The sequence below is a fragment of the Lissotriton helveticus genome, chromosome 3_2 (genome assembly GCF_964261635.1).
Source record: "Lissotriton helveticus chromosome 3_2, aLisHel1.1, whole genome shotgun sequence".
NCBI classification, from domain to species: Eukaryota; Metazoa; Chordata; class Amphibia; order Caudata; family Salamandridae; genus Lissotriton; species Lissotriton helveticus.
In genome coordinates, this window is record NC_136062.1 from 89,649,830 (window position 1) to 89,669,430 (window position 19,601).

General features: G+C 44.3%; 1 protein-coding gene across 2 annotated transcripts in view; it reads right to left on the minus strand.

Annotated features, from left to right (window-relative positions):
• ONECUT1 (one cut homeobox 1) overlaps positions 1–19,601 on the minus strand; it is a 71,975-nt gene that overhangs the window by 31,550 nt on the left and 20,824 nt on the right. For both annotated transcript variants that reach the window (XM_078684851.1, XM_078684852.1), the window contains exon 2: positions 7,116–7,223. In XM_078684851.1, coding sequence (XP_078540977.1) covers positions 7,116–7,223 — 108 coding nt within the window. The remainder of the gene's footprint in view (positions 1–7,115; positions 7,224–19,601) is intronic.

Below are 19,601 nucleotides of genomic sequence, written 5' to 3' on the forward strand. Positions count from 1 at the left end.
TCCTCTGTAATGAAATTTGTGAGGTATAAAAACGTAGGTCCGGTTCAAGAATAAACTATTCATATAGGGAAAAGTAAATTCAATGTGTAAATTCAATGTGTCACTGTACTGTTAGTTACAGAGCTAATTGGCAATTAAATGAAAGGTAAACTTTGACCTGCTGTTCGAGGTTCTCCTGTTATCATGCCGGGAATCGCCGTTTACAACACAGGTTAAAATCTGCTAGCCACCGTCTGCCTGGCCTTACCAGTGGGGGTGTACAGGTGCTTCTCCTTCTTTTTTCCACATGTCCACTGCTAAATATCCCTGCAAGTATATCTTTCACACATCATTCTTATCGCAACAAATCCCTACCATACCAGTTATTTTTCCTGATACTGCGAGGTTCATCACAAATTGGAGGATGTATGACATTACAACGCATGCTTTTACCACGCATGCTTTTACATCGCAAGTTTTACAACGCATGCCTTTACAACGCATAGCGCTTTGGGGTGCTGGATAGTGAATAGTTTAATTTACTATTCCAACTCCAGTCCCCGTGGATAGTAGGGAAGGTGTTGGATAGTAAATTAAATCTATTCCCTATCCTAGAGCGCCCCCCCAGCGCAATGCGTTGTAATGGTTTGTGTTGTAAAAGTTGCGATGTAAAAGCATTGCGTGGTAAAAGTTGCGTTGTAAAGGATGTTTCCCCAAATTGGACCATATAATATTGAATAGAACCATTATACGGTGTGTTTTTTTCTTTTTTTCATTTGTCTAAATTGACTTGGATCAAGTTTCACCGCCGAATCAGCATATATATATTCTATGGGGAATGAAACACGTTGGCTGTGGGTCGCTCTTGGTAAAGATTACCGAAATAAAGAAAATAATTACTCGTGGACTAAGTGAGCTCGTGTTTGATTTCAATGAGTGCACCTCCCTCTTCTCGATGAACATTTTGACCTGAATTGCACCTTGGGACGACAGGTGCAGGAAGTGTTTTGCACCAAACGTAGAATCGTCTATGGTACATGTGTTCTGGTTGTGCTAGACCTTGGTCGGTTGTTCTGTTCTTCATTTCTTTTATTGACCTGCTAGCACTTTTAGCAAACAAACACTAGCTTCAACTTGTCTTTTCAGAATTACAAGATGACAGCTAGATAACTCTCTAAAATGTTGTACAAAATGGCAATACGATTTTTACTTGTGATTTCTTTGTGCCACACACATGCCTCTTTATAGCAATGTGTAATACCTACAGGGGGCTTTAAACGTGCATGATAAAGCAGAGTGTTTTTTTTATCTGAACCAGCTCTGTGGAGTGCCGATGGCATGACTGTAATTTTATGTTTACGTGTTGGGAAGTAGGTATGTTGTCCCATCCACCTGTAAAGGGAGGGTTCAATGTGTTTCCATCAAAACAGGGCGTGCACAAACTGCCACAGGGCAGGAAAACCATGTGTGAGCTGCTTTGTGACTGGGTAGGTTATTAGGGAAGTTGTAAGACCTTGATGGAATGTGCAGCCATATAGAGGTGAGTGATAAAGTTGGGGGTTTGCCTGGAGTAGTGACTGAAATCCCAGCTCGTTGGATGGCCATATAACCTGGGAAGGCCTCTGGTGACCATTTGTGTGTATGATATGGCTGTGACTGTAGTATGATGTGGCTGTGGCTGTACGTATGATGTGGCTGTGACTGTATGAATGACGTGGCTGTGACTGTACGTATGATGTGGCTGTAACTGTATGTATGATGTGGCTGTATGTATGATGTGGATGTGACTGTACGTATGATGTGGCTGTGAGTGTACGTATGATATGGCTGTGACTGTGTGTATGATGTGGCTGTGACTGTGTATGATGTGGCTGTGACTGTATGTATGATGTGGCTGTATGTATGATGTGGCTGTGGCTGTATGTATGATGTGACTGTACGGATGATGTGACTGTGACTGTACGTATGATATGGCTGTGTACGTATGATATGGCTGTGACTGTATGTATGATATGGCTGTGACTGTATGTATGATGTGGCTGTGACTGTATGTATGATATGGCTGTGTACGTATGATGTGGCTGTGACTGTACGTATGATGTGGCTGTGAGTATACGTATGACATGGCTGTGACTGTGTGTATGATGTGGCTGTGACTGTGTGTATGATGTGGCTGTGACTATGTATGATGTGGCTGCATGTATGATGTGGCTGTGGCTGTGGCTGTATGTATGATGTGGCTGTGACTGCATGTATGATGTGGCTGTGACTGTGTGTATGATGTGGCTGTGACTATGTATGATGTGACTGTATGTATGATGTGGCTGTGGCTGTATGCATGATGTGGCTGTGACTGTATGTATGATGTGACTGTGACTGTACGTATGATGTGACTGTGACTGTACGTATGATATGGCTGTGTACGTATGATATGGTTGTGACTGTATGTGTGATATGGCTGTGACTGGACGTATAATATGGCTGTGACTATGTATGCTGTGGCTATATGTATGATGTGGCTGTGACTGTATGTATGATGTGGCTGTGGCTGTGGCTGTATGTATGATGTGGGGGGTTTTCCTATGAGGAGATCTGTTGGGGAGTTTGAGAGAGAGGACTTCTGTGAGAGGTTTCTCTGAGTTTGTGCCTGAGTTTGGCTTTCTCTAGCTTTGATGTAGCTTATTCAAAATCCCGGACTTGGGGAAGGGGATCGCCTTGCTCTCCCAGCGAGAGACTAGTGAGATTGTGCTGCCTGCAGTGTAAATCAGATCCAGTTTGCCATCTATGTTGTCACGCCTACCATGTCCTGATGTGGCTCACCCATCAAGAGCACCTCAGAACAGGCCTGGCATCCTCTGCTCGGGGCTGAGCTGTGTGTGATATGGGGAGTTTGCATCTGCACAGATGGCAGGAGCATTCTGTGTAGGTTTTCCTAAATAGATCGAGTTGTGTATATTTTAGTTGAACAACGTATTGGGTACGGAAGTTTAGTTTTTATAGAACACATGAATAAGCTCACCTTAACCCTAAGAGCAGGGGTAGGCACAATATTGGTTTTGCACTTACAATAGGTACAGAGTGGCTTGCAGCTGCTATTGAGTGTGACCACATTCTACAAAGAGCCATAAGTGCTCCGGTGCTGACTCCTCGACACAACAACTTGAGTGCATACCTTCCGAGTGGTGGCACTACCCACCACAAGCGGGGCGCTGACACAGGGTGCTGTAAACTACCCGATATAAAAGGATTTGCTTCCAGCCGTTGCTCTAGGGCTGATGGAGAGCGGGTGGAGATCTGATAGAGAGCTTCCAGCAGAGGACAGGCCATGCCCTGACCTGTTCACCCTCCTCTGGGATTCAGTGCGTGATAGCTGTGGTGCCACCAGCCCATCCGCCTAAGGCGTGGGAACGTTTGCCCACCCAAAACGTTAGGTCTTTGTCAGAGACTTGACACAAAGCTTCTCTCATTCATCATCTAACTGCTAAAAGTGCTTATCAGGAAGTGCAGATCAGCATCATACCAAATGTGCTGTGGGCACAAGCGCAGCTCCAGTTCATAATTCACATGTGTTTTATTTCCGATGCCCGGTGCAGACCTGGTACTCTCCTGCAGCCATAAGTATCCCCAGGGTCACGACCTTCATCCCTACGACTGTGGGACAGCTGACCCAGAACTATCAATGGGATTTCTAAGTTTGAAATGTCATCTATGTAACAACTATGAACCCTGGTGGATAGCAGCTTGACTCCGTGATAGTCTCCGTTCCACCCAAAGCTCTGAGGACATATTAAGGGACTTTTCACTATAATAAAATGTCAGCACGAAGTTAACTTTCTATGGCATACCACAAAATGGCACTTAACTTTGCCACGTCTCCTCCACGCGTGGTTCCTGTCAGAGCCTTGCACTGCTAAGAGCGTCCAAATGGCATTTTAAAAAACTCCAACTATGAAGCTCGATTGGGCAGCGATGCTGGTTCTGATTGGGTCCTGTTGTTTCTTTTTGTTCTTATTCATCTTTGATCTGTTTGCATTTTCTAGTTCTACAATCCTCAGTGTTGTTGGGTTTACTTTTGCCTTGGCTTTTAGCTCAGCTGTTTTTCTCCTGTATTTGCTGTTTTCTGACTACCACTGACCCTCTTGACGAATAAAGCACCGAGGTTGGTCGTACAAACCCCTGGAGAGCCGAGGTTCCTATAAAGATATTTGCCTTACCACGACCTCCAGGCAGCTCGGTATGTATGTTGTACAAGCTCCTCGGTGCCACTCCTATCCGGACAGTGGCTGCCTTCTACACTGCTACACGAAACGCGAATGGGTAGCTCTTGAGGACATGCATTGCTACTCATGTGTATTGGTTAGTGTTGGCCTGTTTCCAGAACCTGGCCAGGTGACATTTGATCAATACTGTCTGGAAAATATGCATATTTTATTATATGCTTGAAGATAATTGTATGCCCAGAGTCTACAAATCATACAAACATAAAAAAAAACTCTATTGGTAGTCGTCTGCAATATAAATGTGAAAATACATTTACATAAGATATGCACTATTACATTTTATGGCAGAAAACCGTGCATTTTTACTTTACCTTTTAAGGACCAATATTAACACTTCCTCCATGCGAAACATGTCGGATAATGTGCCTATGCCTATCAATGCATACTTTCCACTGAAACTATTAAAACATTCTTATAAATAAATAGCTGCTATATGTATGCACGAGCCACACAAATGATGGACAGAATGCAGAACAAATGAAATATTTAGCCGTAGTCAAGACTATCTGGGTTAAATCCATCGTTCTTTTGCTCACCATGCCACCCCAGTTTAGATCCATCCATACGCCCAGAAATGGGTCCTGTGCTCACCATGCCACCGGAGTCAAGCCAGCCTGGCTGATGAGGGTTGCTACCCCAATACCGAGCCCAGGATGCTTGTTTTTGGTCCAGGGACGACCTGGCCTGGCAGTTCGGGCTGGACTGTTTCCAAGGGAGGAGGGTCAAGGCTTATTTGCCTATGGCTGGGTCCAAACAGAAATGGCATGGTGAGCAAAAGAATGATGAATTTATGCCCAGATCTCTTGAGTGGGGGTGAGTATATGGTATTGTTTAAGCATTCCACACAAGGCCACACAGATGATGGCAGAGTACATCTGCCTTTCAGGGACAGACATGGGTGTCATCACCATGCCACAGTGTGTAAACATTTGACAGTGCTGCATTGCAGTTCGACTTTTAAGAACACAAACACTATTGTCTAAATGTGCAAGTGAAAATCTGACAAAAGTACAGCAAATAAATGTCACGAGTGGCATTTTAAGGTGAACTCACACACACAGGACTCCACTAAAATCATTTTATATTTTGCATTAATAATGAAATACAGAAAAGCGAGCGGAGAGGAACTTAGAACGTCTGGTAGCATTATAAGTACAAATGCCTTAAGGTTACTTTTTGGGTGTCAATGTGATATTTTTTAATGATTGATGTCATCGAATACTTGAATACACTGTAAACAGCAGAGAACATCTCTTTGGCTGCTAGATTATTTTTATACACTCGCTATCCTTTCTTCTACCACATGCATTATGTGTTTGTTGGTGGGCAGCCAACTCAGTGCTCCCAACTCCGTGAGGAATGTTCAGAATCTGGATTTACACGCTTAAAAGGATTTATTCACGCACATATTTTCGCAGGAGAAACTCCAGTCATGTGGGAGGGAAGCTATTCCAGGGTGGGAATTCACTGTGATTGTTTGCCCACCATTATTTTGTGGGTTGTCACAAAGTCGGCATATTTTCGCGCTGGAAAAGTTTGGAACTTTACTCCTGACAAGGGCGGAAGTAGCCCCCAGATTCATCATTGTCCTGTTTTGCGAGTTCTTAATAGCGATTATTAAGGAATCGCTATTAAAGACTCGCAAAACGGGATTCATGTAGAAATCGCAATATTATTTGCGATTCCTACAGCTTCCATATTTGCGATTAGCAAATTGCTAATCGCAAATAAGGAATGACTCCCCATTCATTCATAGGAATGAATGGGGAGTCATTCCTTATTTGCGATTAGCAATTTGCTAATCGCAAATAAGGATGCGATTTCAATGGTGCCAGGGGTGTCCAAAGGACATCCTGTAGCACCCCTGAAATGAAAATGTAGACTGATGTTGCGCACACACATGTCCAAAGGACATGTGTGTGTGTAACATACAACTTAGAAAAATGCACTAAAGTGCATTTTTCTAAGTTTTCGCTATTTACCACGAAGTCAGACTTCGCGGTAAATAGCGGCCAAAAATTGCGATTTCGCAATTCTAAATTGGTTCATGAATTGCATTTAAGGAATCTCAAATAGAGATTCCTTAAATGCAATTCCTCGCAAATATGCGATTTCGCAATTAGCGATTTTTGCATTTGGGATGATGAATCCCAAATGCAAAAAATGCACTCGCAAAGGGCCAGATTCTCAGAATCTGGCCCTTTGCGAGCCGTTTTGTGCTTGATGAATCTGGCTGTAAATCTCTTTCCAGAATGGGAAGGGAACAAAATCACACTCGTAAGTACCTTTATGGATCATTACCATCCTAGAATAATTTGGAACTTTACTCCTGACAAGGACAGCAGTACGTTGTTCCCCATGATGAGATGGAGTAGCGAACTCTCCCTAAAATAATAAAGGGTTGAGGAAAGATATTTTCCGAGCGGAAATTTTCCACCCTGGAGAAAAAAAGAAGGGAAGAAATGGAATTGCACGTATATGATGGCATTTCCCCGTGTGCAATTGTACGAGTTGGAATTGCTTAGACTGAAATGTTTTCTTGGTGTGTGTCTGGAACGTCTGTCTGTCGAGGGTTTCCGGTGAGAAACCTTTGATGGTTGGAAACAAATGAGGACACCTACAACATCGTAAGCCTCTAGGTGTAAATGTACTATTTTTTTTTCAAATTAATCCCAATGTGTGCACTCCCACACCCAGAAACCAAAAGTGTGAGTGGAGCTTAGATTCGTTCTGTTTGCAAATCGGACCCACAATACATTTTTCTTGAAACGTTGTAAGATATTAAGGTGCTGTTCTTCAGTTGTGTAAACGTAAACATTTGTCCTAAACATTGGTCAATAAATACATTATACTCACACAAATGATTAGACTGGGAGTTTTGGGATGGAGGGTAGCCGAGTTTGACCATGGAGTCCGTAGGCAACTGTCCAGAGTGCTGAAACACCGGGTCTGCTGGTACCAAGGCTAGTTTTGAAAAGACATCAAATATTATGAATGCCACAGACGACAATATATTTACATGCACATTTCAATAACTTTTTTCAAACTAAACATGACGGTTTATGTTACAATGTCTACAGAATTAATGTCCTTATACTTTCACAAGAACGCATGCAACTCAATTTAATAGATAGTTACTCGAAACATGCCAGACGTTTTCAAACAAATCAATCTGCTGTGCCTTTACGGTTTGAGGTAGCCCCAATTAAACCACTGGTATTTCTCTAAAATTATTTCTTAACATCTTCCGTGATTAGACGGCAAAACATTGAAAGGCATCGCTGTAATGTATGTTTCCTCTTAGGAAGCTTCCTTATAATAAACACTTCAAGTCTTTAGTTAGTGGCAGTTTTTCCCAACCCTGATCAGTAGATGGCGCACGCCTTCCAAAAATGCTAAGGATGACTTCTAGCATCATCTAGCACAGTGGTGTGACTAACACGCAGCAATGATTATGTGAAGCGCAGCGCTTAAAACACCATCGGATTCGTGTGCAGGTCAGCCACCCTTAAAAAGAGAAAACCTTATAGTAGCGTTTCTTTTTTATAATCGTTTTTGGGTAACTGTAATTTCAGAAGATTCATCCAACATTCAATTAACATGGAGCACATTTGATATTACAGTGCATCGCTTTACGAGAAAATATAGACAAAATACCATGTCTACACAAGCCCTATTGTGTATCCTTTTAAATATGGGTTTAATAGCACTACAGTTTCAGTGTATGTTTTGAAGTTAACCGTTGTGCTCTAAACCCGTGTTAGATATATTGATGCCGTGTTGGCAACATTACATTGTTAATGTGGAACTAGTTCAGTGGCATCTTACATTGTCTGCGTGTCGTGTTTTGGGGTGCATATTCAACTAGTCGTTTGCCTCACAGCTTGTCCTCTTTTCACTACCATCTCTGACTTATCCATTCAGCCCTTTTGCTCTACAGACTCAAAATGTATTGGGGTGCGAGCCCTGACCGTCACTGAATTTTTAGCTCGAGCCTACCAGACACCTACACCTGGTTGTGAAAGCCCTATTGTGGGCTTACCAGAACCTGGAGTGGCTTGGACAGCCCATTCATTACCATTGGTTGGCCTTGCTGTCAATCTCATGTGCTTGCTTCTTATTCAATAGCTTTCCTTCCTCTTGTTTCTTTTCGGATACGTCATTCTATGCCCGCCTCCCTTCTGCTCTGACCCTGAGCTCGATTGTAGGGGTCCCTCTAAGCTCAACCGTCGCCTCCTTCCTTCTCGTATGCGTTATAGCACTGTGGGCGCTGATTTCCTCCATAACTGCTACTACTAAGCTGATGACACTCACATTTTGCTGACACACCAACAAATTCATCACCCTTAGATTGTTGTGTCCTCGGCCAACGATTGCTGATTTGATGCAAGTAAATCACCTGAAGCTCAACACACTAAAAACCGAGATAATATGTGTGGTAAACCACACACCGCCCATCATCTCTGCGGCCACAGAGCTGGGCCCCCCTCCTAACCCATCACTCTAAGTAAGCAACCGAGGTGTGACTGTAGATACGAGCATCGCCTGATCCCTCAAATGAACAAAGTTATGAGATGCCAATGCCAAACCTTCTCTGATCTAGGATTCCACAAAAGGAGACAAGCCACCATCAAGCACCCTACTCTCCTCTCTAAAGAAACCAGCTGTATACCGCTCAGGCTCCCGCCAAGGGACTCAGAAGCTACTGAGAATCCAGAATGCACCTACCAGGCAGCTCCTTGACCCCAATATCTGGCCTTGCATTTCACCAGCACTCCTGTCTCAGCGCTGGCTGTCTGCGGCGAGATGGATCACCCTCAAAGCTATGAGCATAACTCATCACACCATTCACACCTCAGGTCTCGATTTCTTTCAGCAAAAAACATCTATTCCCACCAGACTGACTCCACTCTTCTCCCTCTTCTGTTGAATCCACCTGGTCCTGGAAGGAGCTCCCTCGCAACCCAAGCTGCTAAGATATGACACATATTTCCTGCCTGAAAAGTGTACACATTACCTAGAAATTTGGAGAGCACTAAAAGATGGTTCTTCGCACGTTCATACCTTATATGTTATAATTACCCAGCCCCCCCTCCCCCCAAACACATTAGTGTCCAAATGTACGACTGTGTATTCTCACTCGTCATTATACTACAAGGGCAACTGCAAGGGCTCCTCCTCAGGTCTCCAAACATCTTTCACAACAGCTCCCTTAAAGGCAACACCACAACCAACACACTGTTCAACCATGCACTCAAAGAGGCACCAAGGAACACAGTACAAACCAGAACACTTTGCTACCCTAAAACCGGTCCCAGGATGCTTGTTTCTGGTCCAGGGAGGACCCGGCCTGGCAGTTCAGGCCGGACTGTTCCCATGAGGAGCAGGGTCAAGACTAATTTGCATATGGCTGGGTCTGAACTGGGACGACGTGGTGAGCAAAATAACAATGGATTAAACCTAGACCTATGACTGAGGGTGAGTGTTTGAAAAGTTTCAAGACTCCAACCATCATTTTATTTTGTGATGTTGCTACTTTGCCACCCTGTCAGAGGGCGAACACACTGTGTGAATGGGATAGTACCATACAATGCTGGTGAGATGTGCACAACCTCAGTGCCACAGCACCAAGCAGAATATCACCAGGGTGCTCAACCACCTCAGCATGTAAAGTGCTGTTGACTAGGCCTGAACAGGCTGAAGGTGTGAAACGTGACATCAGGCCCTTGTAAGATGAACCTCGGGTATGCAGCAGGCCCTCGAGTGACACATCAGCCTAATGCATAAGTCTTCAAAGCAGGGGGTGGGTCCTCCTGGGGGGGCCTCAAGTGATCTCGGAGCGGGCCTGTCTTTGGCCAAGAGAAGCTTTGGTTTGAGTGTTAAAAACGTGAGCGGCAGCAAGTCACTTTGTAATGGGTCATCAGTAGCACATTTTGTCGTGTGTATCTTGACTGGGAGTATGTGTAAAAAGAGGTAACAGAGCAGAACTGCAATGTTTAAATATGTTTAAACATATTTGAAAATATTTCGACATATTTAATAATGTTTAGACATATTTAAATATGTTCAGACATTTAAATATGTTTAGACATTTTAAACATTGCCAATTTATCAGCATGTGTGAACAAATTGGGGGGGGGGGGCGAGGATTTATTTTTTTACAGTGGTGTGGGGGGCACAGTAGTAAGAGGTTTGAAGACCACTGGCCTAAAGTAATGCAGTGTGAACTACAAACCTTTCCTCAACCCCTCACTTTGGTTGAAGTCACCCACTTAAACTGCTACTCATGCTGTGCATCGTAATTAATTATCCTGTTCTACAATATTTCCGTTCACACTGTTAAGGCTAATAAATAATATAAATGGATGACAATTATATATAATGCTCCCAGTCATTCCACCCTAAATAAAACTCCTCCCCCCTTGTCCGCACGCCACCCGTACACCAACTCCGGCCCCCCGCATCCGCTGGTACAGAAGCTTTGTTTCTTCGCATCCAATCCTTGATCAAAAGATGATTGCCCCCACCCCCTCCAAAAAAGATGCCCCTCTCTAGAAGGCTGGTGCCCTCAGGTCAAGCCATGGGGGGTTACTAAACGTGGGCAATGCCCAGCACCAAAATCTGGGCAGCTCCATTTTAGTTTACTGTGAACAAATAACATATTGAGGTAGGTGGTGGAGGGGAGGACCAGGCAAATATACAAACGAGGTTAAGGCCTACCTGCACCAAAGAAGAAAGGGGTACACTCCTTGCCCTTAAATAACATATGAGGGGCTCCAGAGCACGTGACACCTTCAGTTTTTATAAATTTGGTCTATTTAGATTTTTATATGGCACATATATAAGCCATGATGTTATGCGAGTGCTTTATATAGTTAACCAATTATGTTTTTAACCACGCATAGCATAATGGATATTATAGATTTAATGTTCTCATTCATGTTGCGTGTTTACAAGTCCCAATATGCAATGTGCTATTGTTTAAAATGCTAGCAGGAAATCTCACACTCGACTTTGAGTCACTTCGCAGCTTTCCTCGATATACTATGAATGGTAAATTATTTTACCCAAGCAAATTGTTCTCTCATCTCGTGAATTCAGTGTGTATAACAACAGTGACAGAATCAAAGAGTCGACTTTAGAGCGTTCACGCTGATGCGGTTTCATGTCAGGCGTGAGAGTCTGAATTTCTTTGAATTTTGGTTCATGTAGCCCTAAATAATAGTGGGAATTCGAAACTTCAAGTATCAGAAAGCAAAACGAAGTGAAGTGTACACTGCACGGATTGTCTTTTAAAGTGTTGCAGTTCTTGGCGTGCATAGCACTCACTATAGCTGTCAACTGACACGTCATGAGGTGATTACCACTTTCTTTAGCCATTGGCCTGACTAAGCTAATTGGGACTTCTATGCCCATTTGTTTAAACCAGGGGAGCAACTTCACTACAAGTCCCAGCATGCTCCGTTCTGCTGGCTAAAAAGCCAGGTCTGCCTGAAAGTCACTTTCACAGTACTGTTTTTCCAGTCCTATGCACACCGAACAAGTCATGCCTCATATTCTGCTTGTAAAATTAATATTTTGAAATGCGATCGATGAATGCTGCTGCGTGTAGAGTAAAACCGAACTCCAAAGGAATGTGCTTTACCCGTAGAAATGCGAGTCGAAAATAACGCGTACCACAGTCGCTGAGCTAGACAAACATTAACAAAAAAGCAAATGAACCTACGTGCTGGCTGGTTATAAATCACCCGGCCCAAGGACGCCGCCAGCAAACACAGGCAGGCTTCGGGTGGGGGACTTTCTCAGGGTGCTAGGAACGGAGCTGCTATCGCCCCATCGGCCTTATCACGGGCACAGGCCCAGACTGCTGAGGCTGCTAGCGTGCACCCCAGATAGGGTGCAACAATGCCCCCGCCACTCCCCGGCCATTAGGGAGCGCTGCGCCGTCCGCCTGCAGAGGGCCCGGGTGAGCTTTGAGCACACAGCGAGCCCCGGCGCAGGCGCGAGACCGCTGCAACCTGTGGGGACCCGGGGGCCATCGCTCGCGGGGAGGGATAGGGCGCCCTCGCGCAAATTAATAATTACAAAGTAATCACTTACGCCCATGTCCCGGAGGCCTAATTGCTTTATGGCACCAACGACTTAGAACTAAGTTAGTCTAGTTACAGCAAACTCTGCTTGTTTTGATTGGAAATTACCCCTCCTATCTCTGTCGCAACACCTGTGTGTGTAATGGAAATTGTAAGGTGTCGCTATCTTTAACAAGCCTTTGCAAAGCTGATAGGTCTTCCTAGGCTGCCAGCCTTTTGGCTTTGTCAAGGTTTGCTTTTTAATATTGTAGTTTTTGTAAAACTTTGTTGGGGAAGTTACAGGGCACTCAATCTAAAATAATTATTTGGCTAAATATAAAAAAATAACATTATTTGGTCTCAAAAGCTGCATATTGCCATGATAGTCCAGGCGATGCAGGGAGTACTGTAATAACATCAAAAGGTCGTGTCTAAGTAAAGAAAATAAAAAAATGAAATGATGTGCAAGTTAGAAAAAAACAGAAGGGCTGCCGAAAATTCCACTGGACCTATCTCTCTCTCTCTCTCTCTACACACACCCATCAATATACATTGTCAATATACATTAAAGTGTAGCATACCTTATTGCACGTTATGCACCTTGCAAAGCTACCAAAGAGGTCCATGACCATACAGAGGACATTGTGGGGGCCACAGCTGTACTGCCTTTATATGGTCATGGGGGGCGAGGGGGGGGGGTGCTTAATTTCCTTCAGGTAGTTTGATCAAAGGTTGCACACAGGCATGTGAGCGTTGTCTCTGGCCCTTAGAAGACAAAGGCCCAGAATTACATAAATCTGCTGCACTGTTTTGCTTGAATGGGGGAAAGCAGAACAGCACCATCTACTAAAATGTGGTGCTTCCCTGCTCTCTCCCTCTGATTATGCACTTTTAGCTGCCATACAGACTCCCTTGCACCATAGTGCAAGGGTGTCTGTGTTGTGGGAAGAATACGTTTTGGACTGGGAGGAGTCCCTTCCAGTACAAAACTATGCTTTAAAGGTGTTTCCCACACGGTATGTTTGCAGTAGAATGCAGCACACATGCCAAGTAAGAAGAATGAGGAGAAATTAAAACATTTATTCTTGTTACGCCTGCCTCAAGGAGTCGCAGGATTTTGCCACAAATATATACAATTCTTTGTAGAAAAGGATTTATCCTAAAATCCCTGGTTGCATTGGAATGACCATGCGCCGCCCATGGAATACACCTTTGATGCAAAGAAATACAAGTCAGTGCATTGCACAGTTTTGTGTTGCTTCAGGTTATAATCCAACTCACTTTTAGATATTGCGGCACTGGGAGTGAGAAGGATAAAAATGCCTTGAGATATCCTGGTATCCCTTTATTACTGGGTATCACAGGCAAGGTTAAAATTATGAATTATTGGTGCTCCCAGGGGAAAGGATACTAGTCCCTTCCCCTTGACGTATCCTTCCCCTTGACTATAGCTTAAAGTGCTCCCTGAAATATGATTGAACTCACCCCGGTTTTAAGGACCAGGAGGGGACCAGATGATGAAGCATGAAGCTAATAGAATATGTGAGGGTCTAACAAACAACTAATCAAGTATCCTGGAGTTTGTTCTTGAATAAGTAACAAGGTGAGACGGGGCGCAGGATAATTTAATGTGTGTAGTAGGGTATATATCAGACACTAAAAGTTACTGAAAGTGGCTAGCACAATTGGAACCACAGGGCATTCAAGGACCTTTAATGCAGTGGGAAGAACTATCATTTCAGGTGCATTATGGTAGAGGTGGTACCATGAATGATAAATAATCAATGTCAATGACTTGAAGTGTTTGCTTTCCAGATAGATAGATAGGTCAGTGGTTAGATAGACAGAACAGTGGATAGATAGAGCAGTCTATAGATATATTGATAGAAGTTCATTGACAGTTCCTAGAAAATGTGAGAACTCACTTTGCAATGCTAACAAAATCCCTTCATTCACCTGGCCCAGTGCCCATTAGGTGACGTCTTTCTACTCAAATTAGGGTCCTTTTATGGCAGATACGTGCATGCATGTTTGTTTGCATGGATTTACAGACACATGATTTGGTCCTTTTCACATAGGACTTAAATTCCTTTTCCATAGGAATAGTGTTTTTGAGAGGCTCACAGTTTTAGCCCCAGAGGACATATTTGAACCAAAGTTGGTTTCAGAACTTCGTGTTTTTGGGACAGTTTGGACAGAGTAATGGAGGACAAGAGGTCTGATATATGTACGTTCTCCAGTAGCCTCCCACAGCGAAATGGGCCAGATAAAGAAACTCTAGCACTGGAATTCAAACGAAAGTCATGCATGAAAAATTTTCATAGATTGTTTTCAAACGATTCATTTAAAACAAGAGTTTCACTACACACTGGCTCGTTCCCATATCGAAGCCACGTATGTTTAAATACACACTTCTCTATAAGAAGCTATGCCCTAAACAATTACTCTCATCTCCTCTGATTTTAGTTCGGAATAAGATATTGTTTTGTAGATTCTCGAATTTCCAACTTATTCACTGGGCATTAGGATACATGCATTTGTGTGCCCTTCTCGAAACATGCAGACTAGAAATAGTGATGGGAAGAAGCGATCAAGTTTTTTTAAGCAAGCAGCTTCTATATGGCGTTGAATTCCCTCGACAAATATATTATTTTATTGTTTTACCATCTTCATTTACATCTGCAGTGCATTAATAAATTATCTGTTAACACTGGAAGTACTTTAACCCCTTCGCAGCTGATGACGGCCCCCGTCCGTCATGCATCACGGTGGGCGTGTGCTGATGACGGCTGGGGGCCGTCATGAACCCACCCACTCAATAAAACGGCCGCACAGGTGCAGAATTGCGGCCGCGCCCAAGGGGTTAAGGGGTCTCCAACCAGTAGCGCCTGAGCTACTGTAGCTCTCCAGCTACCTTTGAGTAGCTCACCTGTGTGCAGCCTAGCTTAATAAATTAGAAAACTATAGCTTGGTTGAATTAAAAACAACATTGAGATTATACAAGACTAATAATATCAGTAGCTCTCAATGTGTTTCATTAAACATAAGTAGCTCTCAGTACAGAAAAGGTTGGAGACCCCTGCGTGGGTTCCATCTGCCATGGAGGGCTTCATTCTGCAAACGTACCATACCGGGTCCCGTGCCGCCTCTGCTCCTGGCCGGTTCCCGCATTTTTCTGCTGTTTTCCTGCTCTCCTGCAGGAAGGCAGCCTCCCTCCCCTCCCCTAAGCCAATCACAATACTGCAATGCCAGCGTTGTGATTGGTGAGGACGGTGTCAAGACGGGCGCCCTTGGGGAGGCCATTTTCTCTATGTAGGGTGCATGCAGCCTACATAGAGAAAATCCATAGTGCGCATGACTGTTTTGGTCGGCCCTAGAGGCCGACTAATCAGTCAGGGCCCACAACATTGGGCAAGCCACTCCTCCACTACCCGCCCAACTGCCCGCCCCCATCCAGGCATTCCATTCTGTTTTCTCGCAGTGCGAAAATCAGAAACATAAAATGGTATTTAAAATACCATTTTATGTTACTGCTTCTCTCCTCCGCCCTAGTAGAGGAGCCGCCCTTGCAGTAGACATGTTCTGTCATATCCTAGAAGCGTAGACTGACAGGACATGCCGTCTGTTTTTTTCTTTCTTGCATATATGCGTTTCCTTGTAGTGGATGTAGCTGGGTTTGAAGGAGACACAAGCCTGGAGGCACAGCCAGTGTAATTTTTCTGTGACTGTGTCATATGATTCAATTTCTTCAAGCTTGTGTTGAGATGTGCTGTAGGATGTCGGTGTCTTTACGTGGAGGCAGACTGTTCTCAAGCAGGCCACTGAGGAAAATGATGCCTACATGCTAGTATCTGAGGACCAGGGGTTGCTGTGTTTTGGTTCTCAATCTGTTTAACTTTTTTTAAGGTAGGCGAGCTGGTACCATGCGATCTTATGCCTGGTGGTGTGCTCTTTGAAGATAAAATCTGTGTTCAGATTGAATCCAAGTGACTTTACCCTCTCTGTCAACTGAAGGGCAGATGTGGCCCATTGGCTGCAGCGTGGACCTCGAAGCTGGGGAGCCAGGTTCGAGTCTCAGCAGAGACGCTCAACATCCTGTGATTCTGGGCAAATCACTTTACCTCCAAGTGCCTAACAAAATGACTGTGTTCCCCTCTAAAGCAACTGGTGCCCATATAAAGTGCTCTTATACATTCGGGTCGAAATCATGCTATAGAAAACTTTTAAAAAAAGAGCGAAGCTGTCTTGGTTTATGTCAAATAGCTAGGCTTCGACCTGTGACTTCGTTAACTTAGCGTTTTTAGGGCTGGATTTTAGATAAGCAGTTGACATCCAATTCTGGGTTAATCAAAGGAAGGTTTTGTGCAACTGAATGTAATTCGTGGAGGAAACTTTAAGGTAGAGTTGAGTGTTATCACTGTATTGATGGGTGTCAATGTTTTTGTTGTTGAAAATGAGGTTGAGGAGTTTCGCGTAAACACTGAAGATGATGGGAAACATACTGGTGGTTGTTGGACAGGTAAGACGAGAACTCTTGTAGCAATGAGTCCATGAGGTGTTCCCAGGCTGTGAATAAGTGTTTGATGGTCGAAGGGGTGAAAGACGGTGACAAAGTCAAGCAGGCAAGATGGGGTGTGGACTAGTTACAGATTTTGAGTTGTTGATGAAGATTGAATTATGCTGGACAGTCTTAAACAGTGCTTTGCTTCTATTAGTTACTTTGTTAATGTTATTTAGGTAGAGGTGGCTCTGGTTGAGGGCAGGAACAGCCCGTACAGGTAAGAGCGGTGGGGCAGGGCGGGGGATAGGGAGGGTGAAGTCGACAGACTGTCGACTCCCCCCCCACCCTACCTCTCTTACCTGCACGGGCCGCTCCTGGTTGAGTATTTACAACAAGGGTTGGTGATGGACAGAGTCTCTGAATTAAGCAGAATACTCTCACCCAGTCAAGAGATCAGGGCTAGATCCAACACCGTTTTTTAGCTCATTGCACCATCCCAGTTTCAGAACCTGGCTGTATGCAAATTAGTCTGTCCCTGGCCCAGTGCATCATGGGAACAGGGCAGACCAGACTACAAAAGCCAATTCTTACACTGGGAAGGAAACAAGCTTCCGGGGACCGGTTTCTGGCATTTCAGCCGCCTTCGGCCCGGCTTGCTTGAATCCTGATGGTGCAATGAGCAAGGGACTCACATCTGAGTATACCCTTCCACGCATAGGGTGGACAAAAATATTTACAACAAGGGGTGGTGATGGACAGAGTCTCTGAATTAAGCAGAATACTCTCACCCAGTCAAGAGATCAGGGCTAGATCCAACACCGTTTTTTAGCTCATTGCACCATCCCAGTTTCAGAACCTGGCTGTATGCAAATTAGTCTGTCCCTGGCCCAGTGCATCATGGGAACAGGGCAGACCAGACTACAAAAGCCAATTCTTACACTGGGAAGGAAACAAGCTTCCGGGGACCGGTTTCTGGCATTTCAGCCGTCTTCGGCCCGGCTTGCTTGAATCCTGATGGTGCAATGAGCAAGGGACTCACATCTGAGTATACCCTTCCACGCATAGAGTGGACAAAAATATTTACAACAAGGGGTGGTGATGGACAGAGTCTCTGAATTAAGCAGAATACTCTCACCCAGTCAAGAGATCAGGGGTAGATCCAACACCGTTTTTTAGCTCATTGCACCATCCCAGTTTCAGAACCTGGCTGTATGCAAATTAGTCTGTCCCTGGCCCAGTGCATCATGGGAACAGGGCAGACCAGACTACAAAAGCCAATTCTTACACTGGGAAGGAAACAAGCTTCCGGGGACCGGTTTCTGGCATTTCAGCCGTCTTCGGCCCGGCTTGCTTGAATCCTGATGGTGCAATGAGCAAGGGACTCACATCTGAGTATACCCTTCCACGCATAGGGTGGACAAAAATATTTACAACAAGGGGTGGTGATGGACAGAGTCTCTGAATTAAGCAGAATACTCTCACCCAGTCAAGAGATCAGGGCTAGATCCAACACCGTTTTTTAGCTCATTGCACCATCCCAGTTTCAGAACCTGGCTGTATGCAAATTAGTCTGTCCCTGGCCCAGTGCATCATGGGAACAGGGCAGACCAGACTACAAAAGCCAATTCTTACACTGGGAAGGAAACAAGCTTCCGGGGACCGGTTTCTGGCATTTCAGCCGTCTTCGGCCCGGCTTGCTTGAATCCTGATGGTGCAATGAGCAAGGGACTCACATCTGAGTATACCCTTCCACGCATAGGGTGGACAAAAATATTTACAACAAGGGGTGGTGATGGACAGAGTCTCTGAATTAAGCAGAATACTTTCACCCAGCTCCTGGTTGAGGGCAGGATGGCTCTGGATGCAGAGAGCAGTGCATGAGTTCACTGAAGCTGTGGGTACATTGGCCTGTCTCAATTGTATTTCCTTTCTTAGTATGGAATGCTCTTTGACGGAGAGGTTTTAGGTGTGCCAAGGTGCTCATGGTTTGGCATTGGAGGATCAGTGGAACATTGAGTGCTACATGGGTTTTAAGAGTTGTAGATGTAGAGGATTGTGCAAACATCAGATGCAGTCTGGATGACTATTGACAGGTTGAGAGGGTTTACTTTAAGGTACTCGTGGGAAAGTTTTTGAAGTATCAGAATGCACATTTTTTTCTTTTTAGTTCTCCGCCGCCCTTTGTTGAGGAAGCTTGTGCCAAGATATGTCCTGAGAGAAAACATGATATAGAAGGCAGGAACAAAGTCCAGGTTTCTTATTTAGTCTGCCCACTCCTGATTTCAGCACTGTGTGATTTAGGGCAGGGTGGGTCATGCTGGCCTGGAGTGTGTGGTCTGAAACACAGTATTGGCTCCTAAATTGAATATGCCTGTTGCTCATGTCACAGTAGAATGGAATGGGGCAGACACCTACACATTTTTTGCACAGACTCCTGGGGGACTGCAGTATTAGCAGTTATGAATTTCTGGAAGCAGTAGTAGTATTTATTTTTGTTTTGCATATTTAAAAACTATGGATTTACCTATTTATCACACTTTTAGAACACACATCCTAGAGGGGATCAAATGATTCCTGATATGACGCAAGTTGTAAGGGTGACTTTGAGATAGTCCCTATCTCTTAGCAAAGTGCACATTTTTAGGCCCACACTAACAATGGACAAAACAAACTGCAAGTCGCATAAATGAAAGTGATGTTGCCCAGCTATTTCGTCAGCACATAACAATGGCAACTAGCTGAAAGCTGTAATATCTAAATGAAGGCCGCATG